The sequence below is a fragment of the Palaemon carinicauda genome, chromosome 31, assembly GCF_036898095.1.
Source record: "Palaemon carinicauda isolate YSFRI2023 chromosome 31, ASM3689809v2, whole genome shotgun sequence".
NCBI lineage: Eukaryota > Metazoa > Arthropoda > Malacostraca > Decapoda > Palaemonidae > Palaemon > Palaemon carinicauda.
Window position 1 is genome coordinate 54052352 of NC_090755.1, and position 15000 is coordinate 54067351.

General features: G+C 33.4%; 1 protein-coding gene across 4 annotated transcripts in view; it reads right to left on the minus strand.

Annotated features, from left to right (window-relative positions):
- Nucleotides 1-15000, minus strand: part of LOC137624405 (discoidin domain-containing receptor 2-like) — a 128319-nt gene that overhangs the window by 55720 nt on the left and 57599 nt on the right. For all 4 annotated transcript variants that reach the window (XM_068355147.1, XM_068355146.1, XM_068355148.1 and 1 more), the window contains one exon: nt 14328-14469. In XM_068355147.1, the coding sequence (XP_068211248.1) occupies nt 14328-14469 (142 nt within the window). The remainder of the gene's footprint in view (nt 1-14327; nt 14470-15000) is intronic.

Below are 15000 nucleotides of genomic sequence, written 5' to 3' on the forward strand. Positions count from 1 at the left end.
AGAAAACGTGTTTTAATTTTCCTTTTTACTTTTATGATAAACTATTTAAATCCCTTCTCCTTACATTAATCGAATACAAATACTTAACAAATTCAATTTACTACAATTCAAACAAAGATATTCCACCACCAACAAAAACACAAAACTTTATTATAAAAATCATTTTACCGAACTGCATTTCATTCCCTTCCCACTCCTTTTCTATTTCATTTTCCTTCTTTAACTACGAGTAATTCCATTTGTTTCAGTCACGCCACTTTATCCCATCCTTTTCATTTAAAATAATAAAAATGGAAAGACAAATGAACAAAGAAGACTGGACCTTAAAACATCCAGGCAATACATGTTTCTGCATTTGGGGGATTTCCCTCGACATGCAGATGCTCCCAGGGGGGTCATAAATGCCCCACTACCTCACCCACCCCCCTTTCCCTCGCCCTACCATTCCCCACTATCCTCCAAGCTTTCCTCAACCACCTTCCCTCTCCCACATACAATGGACCCAACATGTTTCCCTACACACCTATCACTCTACGGCCGTACCTTATCCTCCAATTACATATCCCCCTTACCTCCTTTCCCCTTTCCTACATTCTCCATCTCCAGAACTTCCCTCTTCCCCTCACCTTATATCCCCTCTTCCTCGCGTCCCAACACCTCTCCTCTTTATCTGGATTCGGTCCTTTTGGCCATATATCCATCAGACGTCAGGCCTTCCCCTAAGACCCTTAATTCTATGTTAACCTATGGCCAGTGATTCACTGATAGGGGAATTAGGCTGACAAAAGATGATGCCTACTATAAATCGTAGAGAGAGAGAGAGAGAGAGAGAGAGAGAGAGAGAGAGAGAGAGAGAGAGAGAGAGAGAGAGATTTAGTAAGGTACGCAAATTACTTATTAACTTTGCCTTTTAAAACATTAAAAAAATTCCCTTTATATATACAGTATATATATATATATATATATATATATATATATATATATATATATATATATATATATATATATATATATTATATACATATACATATATATATATATATATATATATATATATATATATATATATTATATACATATACATATATATATATATATATATATATATATATATATATATTATATACATATACATACATATATATATATATATATATATATATATATATATATATATATATATATATATATATATATATATATACATATACATACATATATATATATATATATATATATATATATTATATACATATACATATATATATATATATATATATATATATATATATATATATATATATATATATATATATATATATATATATATTTAAATTATGTAAACAAAAAGGTAAAGGAATTCGAAAGCATTTCCGATTTTCCAAATTTCTAAATAGAATCTCCCTTACCAATACTGAGTTGAAGGGGGCGCAAAATTTACGATGTAAGGACTTTTTTTTAACTCATTGAAAAAATGCCAAAAGGTGTAGCACCCTTCCCCCTTGCACACTTTTAAGCTGTGGGCTTAAGGAAGAGATTTAAGGTTGAAAAAGCTTTGGCACAGATAAATATGAACACGTTACAAGATATATGGAAAATATCATTTAACATGTTGCAGTATTTATAGGGCAAGTCGTCATTAGAATGGTGTACTGTATAAGGATAATTTATTACGAAAGCAAGATTGGATGATCGTATTAACCACTGGCTGTTCTTATAACGATGGGTACAAGGAATGTCACCCGTATAATACAGAGCTAGTGTCTGGCTATCTATATATATACATTATACGCACATACATACATACATATATATATAAATATATAAATATATATAAATATATATATATATATATATATATATATATATATATATATATATATATATATATATATATATATATATTTGGTCAAACTCAGCAGCATTGCCAAATGTATAACTACTAGGTTTCTCCCCGTCATTCGGGTATGAGCGCATGTGTGCATATCTATTCAAATATTGTCATTTTATGACGGGTCGCGTACACTAATATATTATAATGACAGTGATGATGAAGTAGGTAACCATAAACGCTAACAAAAAATATGTATGATAACAAAAGGTAACACGTGGTTCTATGGTCATTAATATTCGGTAACAAAATTTTCTGCATTAATTTAAGAAATTAATAACTATCTTACAATTCACGTAATTCTGAGCCATTTCTATAAGCTTTTTATTAGACATTTCTTTGAACTAGAGAACGGAATGAAAGTAACAGTCCGCATGCATGGAAAATCTACTTCCATAACTGCAAGAGTATAGTGTTGATAGCATCAGGCAATTCATATTGCCTGCAATCTACCACAATTGAATAGTGTTGATAGCATCAGGCAATTCATATTGCCTACATTCTACCACAATTGAATAGTGTTGATAGCATCAGGCAATTCATATTGCCTGCAATCTACCACAATTGAATAGTGTTGATAGCATCAGGCAATTCATATTGCCTGCATTCTACCACAATTGAATAGTGTTGATAGCATCAGGCAATTCATATTGCCTGCATTCTACCACAATTGAGTAGTGTTGATAGCATCAGGCAATTCATATTGCCTGCATTCTACCACAATTGAATAGTGTTGATAGCATCAGGCAATTCATATTGCCTGTAATCTACCACAATTGAATAACTAGTAACCGCATAATTTCAGACAAGGTGATACAGTTTAAATCAGCAAGACTCCGCTTGGAATCGAATCTTGGTCCCCTTGTTGGTGAGGAGAATTTTTTTAACCACTAGATAAAAAAGGTACAGAGAAATAAGTTTGGTAGACACGTGATCTGCTCTCAATCTACTACCCACAAGTCCCGGAGCTGCAAATCGGTCTCTGAATCCGAGTCAAGAAATGGAGCATGGGGGTAACGATCTCACACCTAAAAGCTCGATGTGATACCGGAAGATTTATGAGTCCAACTCCACTAAAAGGAGTACAGTTGCGTAGTAAAATACATATACGTAGAAAGAGCAATAAGAGATTTCAGACCTCCGCCACTGTAGTTTTTCTACATACTGCTCAAGTCTTCAGTCCTAACTTTCCACCTTTCACACGTTGACCGTGACTGAATCTACTGAATAATAAAAAATCCTGGATCCAGATGGTGCCATTCGAAGTTAGCCCATTTCTATCATTTGAAATTATCATCAAAATTCATGACAAACAAACAAACATGACTTCCTTGGCGGTGACGATTATTTCATCACTAAAATTAGTGGAGTTTAAATGTCTATGTCTCCTATACCAGCTAGAAATTCATTATCACTAATAAGTATAGAATAAGTTAGGGAAAACATATTTATGGCATAAATACAATTATGATTTAAGATTTTAAGGAAATAAAATAAAGATATTTACTTCTTACCACTTGTGCTTAAAACAGAAGCAGGAGATAACAATGAAAACTTTGTTGTTTGAGAGAGAGAGAGAGAGAGAGAGAGAGAGAGAGAGAGAGAGAGAGAGAGAGAGAGAGAGAGAGAGAGAGAGAGAGAGTTTCTCCTCTCCTAAAAAAAAAACAATGAAGATAAATGATGTGGAAATTTTTGCATTTCCATAACCTATGCACCCGGACTTCCCTTTCCAAACCCAATCTCCATACTTTATACCTTCTTAAAATTCACTTCACATTGGTAAAAATGATAAATTGCTCAAATAGAAAAAAAAAAAGACAATCGCACTAAAACAACGACATTGGTTTAACGAAGATAAACGAGTCCTTTACCATCACTCCGTCGTTTAATCTCTTTTAAAGTCTTGGAAGGGGAGCCGCAAGCCACAAGTGAAGAGGGGAGAGGAGAACGGGAAGGGGTAGGGCAGGTAAGGAATGAATTTGCGTGGGGTGGATGGGGAGGGGAGTGTGCACACACACATATTTGTATACATACACACACTAGTGTACACAACCCGTCAAACATGACGGCTAAATGTTTAGATAGATATACATGTATACATATTCAACCTTTCCCACCCACTCCCCATTTTCCTAAATACCTCTAGGGGTATCCTCTCTCCCCAGGCTATGACTCCTCCCTCTACCCCTACCATTGGGGCGAGGAGTGACCGAGTAGCCATAAGTTTCGCAATGCCGCCCGACGTGACAGGAAAAAAAAAAAAATATATATATATATATATATATATATATATATATATATATATATATATATATATATATGTATATATATATATATTTATATATATATATATATATATATATATATATATATATTATATATATATATATATATATGGTAAATAAAATGACACTGAAAATTAAGATGCCTCTTTCTCTAAAAGCAAAATTATTTAATGAGATGGTCCTTCCAGTATTAACTTATGCATCAGAAACTTGGAGCCTTACTAAAGGCTTGGTACATAAGCTATTTACAACTCAAAGAGCTATGGAAAGAATAATGAGGGTAACAACACTTAAGAGACAGAAAAAAAGAGCAACATGGATACAAGAGCAAACTAAAGTAGAGGACTTTCTAAAAACATATTAGAAAAAGAAATGGACATGGGCAGGACATATGAGAATGACAGACAATAGATGGACATTAAAAGAAGCAGGGGAAGGAAGAGAAGCCTTTTCGAACTCAAGATAAGTTTCTGTATATTCTACTACCTAAATGTAAATGCCCAAAACCTAAGTTTAAATGATTTTTTAAATCATTGGATACAAAACATCCAAAACCCATCTCGAAAACTTTACTTCCATTTAATTTCACAATTGATCCTTTAAATCCAGCGTTAGTTCCGCTGAAACATAAACTAGACATTTCAGTTTGCTCTAAAAAAAATTTTTCTATTCAGACATTATCGAAATTCACCAGTGGGGAAAGCTAATTCTAGATTGATATTTGCATGTCCTATCAATATTGATTTAACGAGCTTGAATGATACTCAAAAGCTCAGGATTAATATCGATAATGATGAAACCTTCAATTCACTTTTATTCGTCTGGAAATACAGAAGAAATTGATTTCCAAAATTTTAAGATTATAAAGACTCCTCAGAGAATCCTCTCAAGGAAATCCATTTAACATAACGATCTATTAAGTAAATAAAAGTGATAATTTTTTTATGAAAAGACAAAATAGTGATCATCAAAATCCATTTTCATCAGTATTAAATCCATACAAATATCCCTAAAATAGATAAAGAAGGAGAATAGAGACACGATGAACATAATTAGTTCTTAAAATATAATATCTTCTCTATATCCTAGCTATTTTTCTTCAAAATCTCAGAACAAATAAAAAATATCCGTACATATAATTCCCCCAAGTCCTCAGACGAACAAAGCTCCGACGTCCATTTGAAAAAAAAAAAGAGAAATAAAACAACTCGGGAAAGTCGAGGTATTCTTTAGCTGTAAAGAAGATCATGTCCTGTCTTCCTTTCCCCTTGGCAAAAGAAGAAGATGGAGGAGGAGGAGGAGGAGGAGGAGGGAGATGGCAAGGTTCACGCTGGGAAAGTTTATAGTCTCTTCATGCACAAGAGATTTGCTCTAGCGTTACAACTTTGCAACAAGTGTAAATTTCCTGGCGGGGCAAAGTAATGCCCTGGACGAGACTTTCAGATGTCTGAATTTACTATGCTGGCCTCTTTCCCTCCAGGGCCTCGAGACACTGACCCCTTATCCCCCTCCCTACGAGGATGCATTTCCTGATATCTTCCCCCTCCAGAGGTTAACTCCTTTTATGGATATAACGTTCTCTTGTTTATGACTTTCCCCAAACCTTATACCGAGGCAATTTGGCAATTAGTGCAAACTAGTATTATAACAACAATCACTACTAACAATATATATATATATATATATATATATATATATATATATATAATATATATATATATATATATATATATATATATATGGTAAATAAAATGACTATGAAAAGTAAAATGCCCTTTTCCCTAAAAGGAAAAGTATTTAATGAGATGGTCCTACCTTTTTTAGAATGATTTATTGTTAATTTGTTCTGTTCATTTATTTATTTCCTTATTTCCTTTCCTCGCTGGTCTATTTTTCCCTATTGGGGCCCCTGGGCTTATAGCATCTTGCTTTTCCAACTAGGGTTGTAGCCTGGATAATAATAATAATAATAATAATAATAATAATAATAATAATAGCGTGAAGATAAGACAATCGTCGTAATTAGTGGTATCATGTATTATCAATCCCAGAATATCAATATTAATTAATATTAACATTAATATTAATATTAATAAGCAATAAAAACTAATTGTTACTAAATCAGTAATTTGCTATCAAATGATCACTTTATTCGGTAAAATATAGTCATCAGTATGTATGAATTCAGGGTATAACAATGAAAGTTGATAAAAGAGAATTCTATGGGTCTTTCATTAGATCATAAAAACAGCCAAAGGAATAAACCAGGACCCTAAAATCACTTCTTATGACTTCGAAAATATTATAACTGAAAATCAATGTCAATAAATGGAGATTTATAGGCTTCCAAAATCTTCTCTCTCTCTCTCTCTCTCCTCTCTCTCTCTCTCTCTCTCTCCTCTCTCTCTCTCTCTCACACATATATACATACAATATATATATATATATATATATATATATATATATATATATATATATATATATATATATATATATATATATATATTATATACATACATATACATATATATGGGTAATAAAATAAATAAATAAATAAATAATATATATATGTAAATATATATATATATATATATATATAATATATATATATATATATATATATATATATATATATATATATATATATATATATATATATATAATTTTCTTGAGCAAAAGTATCCATGGATGATATTCTAGAGCCACGACATATTTCTTGACCCTACTAAACGCTAGCACCCATATCCACAGAGTGGACTGAAAGGTGGTGGTCAAGGAGCGATTATTATTATTATTATTACTATCCAAGCTACAACCCTAGTTGTAAAAGCAAGATGCTATAAGCCCAGGGGCTCCAACAGGGAAAAATAGCCCAGTGAGGAAAGGAAATAAGGAAATAAATAAATGAAGAGAACAAATTAACAATAAATCATTCTAAAATAAGTAACAACGTCAAACAGACATGTCATATATAAACTATTAACAACAAAAACAAATATGTCATAAATAAACTATAAAAAGACTCATGTCCGCCTGGTCAACAAAAAAGCATTTGCTCCAACTTTGAACTTTTGAAGTTCTACTGATTCAACCACCCGATTAGGAAGATCATTCCACAACTTGGTCACAGCTGGAATAAAACTTCTAGAGTACTGCGTAGTATTGAGCCTCGTGATGGAGAAGGCCTGGCTATTAGAATTAACTGCCTGCCTAGTATTACGAACAGGATAGAATTGTCCTGGGAGATCTGAATGTAAAGGATGGTCAGAGTTATGAAAAATCTTATGCAACCTGCAACGTGAACCTAGCAAACAAGATACGAGCGCTGCAGCACTGTGCCATTAATGTTAATTGAGCTTATTGTACTTTCAAAAGGCGCAGTGTATGTATGTATGTTTGCATGGAAAAGTATTTTTCTTGTAGTGTATTTGTTTCAGTTTCCTTCCCTCACTGGGCTATTTTTCCCTGTTGGAGCCCCTGGGCTTATAGCTTCATTCTTTTCTAACCAGGGTTGTAGCTTAGCTAGTAGTAGTAGTAGTAGTAGTAGCAAATAAAAAAAGCTAGGTATACCTATGTACAGTACCTTCTCCTTCCGCACTATTATCCCTAATTTAAGGGGTCGGCTGCCTGATGCGCCCTCTCCAATTCTTTATATCAAAGGCATGCTATTCCAACAAACCTCTTCTCTCCATATCATCCTTTACCTTATTTCACCATCTAATTCTTTGCCTTCCTCTCCATCTTCCCTCCCACCATAACAGGTTCCTCTTAAACTTATACAAATAATAATGCTTACAGTCCACCGCATAAGGTTATAAGGTACATCGGAAGTGTGTGTAATATAAAAGAGCCAATTGAGAGTACGGATTCATCATAATTAAAGAGTCAAAATATACCACAGGATGCAATTCCTTTCATCCTGCTTACTCCCTTTATGATGTGTTTGAGAACGAATGCACAAAAACCACATGCAAGATGACTCTCTTTATCATCAAAGAACAAATGTATAATTTACGGAAATTTTTAACTTTCTCTTTTATTCCAGCTGTGACCAAGTTGTGGAATGATCTCCCTAATCGGATAAGTTGAATCAGTAGAACTTCAAAAGTTCAAAGTTGCAGCAAATGTTTTTATGTTGAACAGGCTGACATAAGTCTTTTTATAGTTTATATAGGACATATCTCTTTTGACGTTGCTATTGTTTGTAGAATAATTTATTGTTTATTTCTTCTCATCATTTATTCATTTCCTTATTTCCTTTCCTCACTGGACTATTTTTCCCAGCTGAAGCCCTTGGGCTTATAGCATCTTGCTTTTCCCACTAGGGTAAGTTGCATCAGTAGAACTTCAAAGTTCAAAGTTGCGGCAAATGTTTTATGTTGAACAGGCTGACATGAGTCTTTTTATAGTTTATATAGGACATATCTCTTTTGACGTTGTTAATGTTTTTAGAATAATTTATTGTTAATTTCCTCTCATCATTTATTCATTTCCTTATTTCCTTTCCTCACTGGGCTATTTTTCCCTGCTGGAGCCCTTGGGCTTATAGCATCTTGCTTTTCCCACTAGGGTTGTAGCTTGGTTAATAATGATAATGATAATAACAATAAAGGAAAAAATTAGAATATTTTTATTATCCTCCACGAAGCAAAAATATATCAGATTATCAAGATATAAAGTTAATTCAAGTTTATTGACATAACTTTCTCACAAGAAAAGAACATCAAACCACAATGACTTCCGGCTGCTCTTTCACTCGCCTGCCTCGGGTCTGCCTTCTACTCCTTCCTTTTTCTCGCTCTCCATACACCTTACATCCCCTCCAGTCACATAAATCACATTAAACGGGAGTTATGATAACTAAAAATGAATAAAACATCTCTGATCTCTTCTTCGCGTGGCTGCGGAGTGAAGAATTTCGATGCCGAACCACAAATGTCTGAAATATGGTCGTTGATTTTCTTTCGGAATTCGAAGAAATCTGGTTTTTCTTGATAAACTTTTCTTTTCCGTGTACATATTTTCTGGACTTTTTCTGAGTTCCGAGAAACTTCCAGAATAATTCCTTATAATTTCAACAGAAATGGGAAATATAAATCTCATAACAATAGGTTTGGAAATAAAGAAACTCTAAAAAAATAAAAGGCCTTTCGAATATACCATAGAAGAGCATACGACAAAATTTCTTACACTGTTACCGAAAAAGAAATGATTGTTTTTAATAGAATATTTTTCATCTAGCAAGGATGTCGTATTGTATATCAAATATACTTGACATTAAGTAGTTTTATTGGTTATAAATTATATTATACACATAAATTGAAACTAGAACGATTTCTTCGTTACTGCTAAACTAATAAAACCTTTATTTTTCGTTCATCCATTAATATTTCTAAATAAATTTAAAAATATTTTCCTTGTAAAAATAGTTCGAGCATACCTCCCTACAATATTTTTTCATCTATAAAATAAATCTACAAAATTAATAGGCCCAAGAAAATAAAAATTATAACATATATAATATATATATATATATATATATATATATATTATATATATATATATATATATATATATATATGTATATGTATATATATATATATATATGTATATATATATATATATATATATATATATATATATATATATATTATATATATATATATATATATATATGTGTGTGTGTGTGTGTGTGTGTGTGTGTGGTTTGGGCATGCTCTTCGCACTCCCCAAGAGTGGTTAGTTCACCTAATTTTTAACTGGGCTCCACAAGGCACTGGACGAGTTGGAAGACCCAGGCCTACATGGCTGAGGACTATGGAGCGTGAAGAAGATGACGAATGGAGAAGTATTGATTTAAAAATTCAAAACAGAGACGACTGGCGACTAACCGAGGCCCTTTGGGTCATTACCCAAAGGGCCTCAGTTAGATTTCACTGTACCCCTATAGCCTAATTTCTTTCATATTCTACTCTGTACATTCAGTAAGGGAGCAATACTGTCAGTGCTTCTCGCCCGGTGCACTGTAAGCATTAATATTTGTATAAGTTTAAAAGGAACCTGTTAAAGAGGTGTGAGAAGATCGTGAAGGAGGCAAATAATTACAGTAGATGGCGAAATAAGGTGAAGGATGATATGGAGAGAAGAGGTTTGGTAGAAGAGAAAGCCTTTGATATAAGGAATTGAAGATGGCACATCAGCAGCCGACCCCTTATTGTAGGGATAACTGTATATAAATATACGCAGCTATTTTTATTTATTATCATTATTATTATTATTATTATTATTATTATTATTATTATTATTATTATTATTATTATTATTATTATTATTATTATTCCTATCTAAGCTACAACCCTAGTGGGAGGTGATGGTGATAATGATGAAACTATGAAGTCGCTAAAGTTATAAAATTTCCTATCTAAGCTACAACCGTAGTGGGAGGTGGTGGTGATAATGATGAACTATGAAGTCGCTAAAGTTATAAAATTTCCTATCTAAGCTACAACCCTAGTGGGGAGGGGTGGTGATAATGATGAACTATGAAGTCGCTAAAGTTATAAAATTTGCAATATAAAACATTGCGAGAATGTACCGTAGGAGAGAGAGAGAGAGAGAGAGAGAGAGAGGAAGAGAGAGAGAGGAGAGAGAGAGAGGAGAGAGAGAGAGAATGGGTCCACGTTTCTTCCGGTAACAGGGGCTCGTAAAAATCAGGAAATAAGACTGGACAGGGTGGAGCTCCAGGGTACATCCACTACCACTACTATTTCTTCTTCCTTTTTCTCTTACTCCCTTCCTCCTCCTCTTCTCTTTACAACGAGGGACAAGAGCCAGACTCAAGACATGCCACACTCACAAATCTCGCCATTACATACCCGAATCCTCTGCGAGAGAGAGAGAGAGAGAGAGAGAGAGAGAGAGAGAGAGAGAGAGAGAGAGAGAGAGAGAGAGAGGGGGTGGGGGTTTGTATTCACTTTTTGAGTTTAAGCTAAAAAATTGGAAAATTTATTGAGAGAGAGAGAGAGAGAGAGAGGAGAGAGAGAGAGAGGATAGAGAGAGAGAGAGAGAGAGAGGAGAGAGAGAGAGAGAGAGAAGAGAGAATGTGGTTTTTTGTATTCACTTAACTTTAAAAAAAATATGGGAAAAATAAAAGAGAGAGAGAGAGAGAGAGAGAGAGAGAGAGAGAGAGAGAGAGAGAGAGAGAGAGAGAGAGAGAGAGAGAGAATGGGGTTTTTGTATTCACTTAATTTTCAAAAAAATATGGGAAAAATAAGAGAGAGAGAGAGAGAGAGAGAGAGAGGAGAGAGATGAGGAGAGAGGAGAGAGAGAGAGGAGAGAGAGATTTTTGTATTTACTTTTTAATTTTCAAATTAAAAAATAATGGGAAAATTAATTAAATTAAAATTCAACAATTTAATAACTTCTGTCTATACATTTCTACAAGACTATTCACATCACATACTGCATCTTGACGCAGTCTCAGAAGGGGAATTTTTCTCTATCATTTTCCAAAAGTAGAAAATCCTTACAAGAAAAAAAAAATATAAGGAAAACTTTGTCGACTTTTAAAAGATTCATTTGCATTTTGCATTACCAGAATGTCACAAAGAATAACCGAACTTTATATAGAAAAAAAAAAAAAGACTGAACAGTGAATGACGTGTCATTTTCCCTTTCTGACAAGTTATCTACATATCTATTCAGATGCCGCCTCCCTCCTCCTCCTCCTCCTCCTGCCTCCCTCCTCCTCCTCCCTTCCCCGAAAACGTGTAGACCTCCATCCTATGACCCTTCATCCCTTGCCTTCCCCATCCCCAAGGGGTACACCCGATTTGGGCTCCTGACAGATTACGCGTACCTCTCTTTTAATGAAGACCTTTCGTATATACGTCGACATAGGAAAGGGAGGAGGGAATAAGGATAAAAGGGAGAGGTAGAGGGATAGTGGTTACGATAAAAGGGAGAGGTAGAGGAATAGAGGTTAGGATAAAAGGGAGAGGTAGAGGAATAGAGGTTAGGATAAAAGGGAGAGGTAGAGGAATAGGGGTTAGGATAAAAGGGAGAGGTAGAGGAATAGGGGTTAGGATAAAAGGGAGAGGTAGAGGAATAGTGGTTAGGATAAAAGGGAGAGGTAGAGGAATAGTGGTTAGGATAAAAGGGAGAGGTAGAGGAATAGTGGTTAGGATAAAAGGGAGAGGTAGAGGGATAATGGTTAGGATAAAAGGGGGAGAGGATAGTGGTTAGGATAAAAGGGAGAGGTAGAGGGATAATGGTTAGGATAAAAGGGAGAGGTAGAGGGATAATGGTTAGGATAAAAGGGAGAGGGATAGTGGTTAGGATAAAAGGGAGAGGTAGACAGGATAATGGTTAGGATAAAAAGGGAGAGGAATAGTGCTTACAGTAGGAAGGAAGGGATATAGGATGCAAGACTGTAAAATACATAGCGATTAAGATGAAGAACGTATTGGGAAGAAATGACATTTTAGTATATTTTTCTATCATAAAGTTTTGACATGAGAAAAAATTTACAGCATGTTATACAAGGTAATATTCTATTCCCTATTACGTTGTAAATTATAAATTTTCAACGATGCAATATATATATATATATATATATATATATATATATATATATATATATATATATATATAATATATATATATATATATATATATGTATATATATATATACTATTATATATATATACATATAATATATATATATATATTATATATATATATATATATATTATACATATATATATATATATATAATATATATATATATATATATATATATATATATATATATATATATTAGTTTTTAAGATTAAAAAAAGGGAAAAACATTTGCGTTGAAATCTGTCATATAAGCGCTGGAAGATTGAAATCACAATTATATGCAAAAAATAGATCCCCGCAAGCCACGTCTGCTAAGCTGACAGGAGGCAAGTTTTTACCACTTACAATCTGACAGAGTAACTAAGTTGACGGATTTCTCTATCTCTCTCTCTCTCTCTCTCTCTCTCTCTCTCTCTCTCTCTCTCTCTCTCTCTCTCTCTCTCTCTTCTGTGTCCCCCCCCCGTCTTCTTTAGTGACGAGAAATTGCACGAAATATGCCTTTTTTTTTTAATTATTATCTTTAGATAATGCTGTGTTTTAAGAAACTAATTGTTAAATTTTTAACATTTCAGTTTTTGGAAATAGTAAAGTTTAAAAAATAAATAAGACAAGTAGAAGAAATGACGTCATTTACATTATCATAACTGTACCTCGAACTTTCATAATTAAATTATTAATTAGTGGACAAATGTGGTATTGAACGTTAATAAAAAAAATACATCGAAGTGCTATTAATTAGGAATAAAAGTTTTAAATTTGGACTTTATCTTGAAGTAATAGAAAGTCCTATTTCAAATTTACAAATTTTGTAAGCGATAGTTGATCCTGAGTAGTTTTGACATTTGCAGCGACTACGGAGTTTTCCTTCTAAAACCACTTCCAACTAAGATACAATGATTTTGTACCTGAATATGCAGATATCAGTACAGAATACAGTAGATGTATAACATGCAAGTATAATTCTTAATACAGTAGGCCCCGTGATACAGTAGATGTACACCATGATTGTATAATTCTTAATATAGTAGGCCTACACGAATACAGTATATGGGTAACATGCATGTAGAATTCATAATACAGTAGGCCTCATGATACAGTAGATGTACACCATGATTGAATAATTCGTAATACAGCAGGCCTACAAGAATACAGGAGATGTGTAACATGCATGTAGAATTCATGATACAGAAGGCCTCATGATACAGTAGATGTACACCATGACTGTATAATTCTTAATACAGCAGGCCTACAAGAATGCAGTATATGTGTAACATGTAAGTAGAATTCATAATACAGTAGGCCTAATGATACAGTAGATGTACTGTACACCATGATTGTATAATTCTTAATACAGCAGGCCTACAAGAATACAGATGTGTCACATGTGTATATAGTTGATAATACAGTAGGCCTCATGATACAGATGTACACCATGATTGCATAATTCTTTAATACAGTAGGCCTACAAGAATACAGGAGATGTGTAACGTGTATATTAATTCATAATACACTGTATACATAAAACATACCTGTATAATCAGGACTCGACAAAGGATTCGGATGAGCCATCTTATGAGCCATGGAAGAGTATCCGCCCATGGAGTTGTAGGTCATGTGGTATGGCTCCGAATACAGGCCCGTCTTGTCGATGTCACCGCCGTCGACGCCCATCTGTGCCGAAATTAAGGTCGAATTTTGGTTTGATTAAGGTCAAATCTTATGAAGGATGTAGGGAGAGAAATGTGAAAGCAAATGATGAAATATATAATTGTGTTATTGATACACCTGATAAGCTTTAAGAGGGATTACATCTATATTGAATAATTATTTTCTACTATTATACACTATTCTTCGAAAGTGTAACCGTCGATGGAAAATAATATTTATTAAAAATTAAATAAAAGACATTGAACCAACCAAAATAGCTAATGAAATTATACTATAGATACATATGGATTCTATATAAAAATGCAAAAAGTTATACATAGACGCAAAAATTATCCACTATTTCATTCGTATTCATTATCAACTTCAAAACTTCGTTATCGTAAAGAAAATCTGATTCTATCACCCTTTCATAAATTCAAACCCTGATTCTTTCACCCTTTCATAAATTCAAACCCTGATTCTATCACCCTTTCATAAATTCAAACCCTGATTCTATCACCCTTTCATAAATTCAAACCCTGATTCTATCACCCT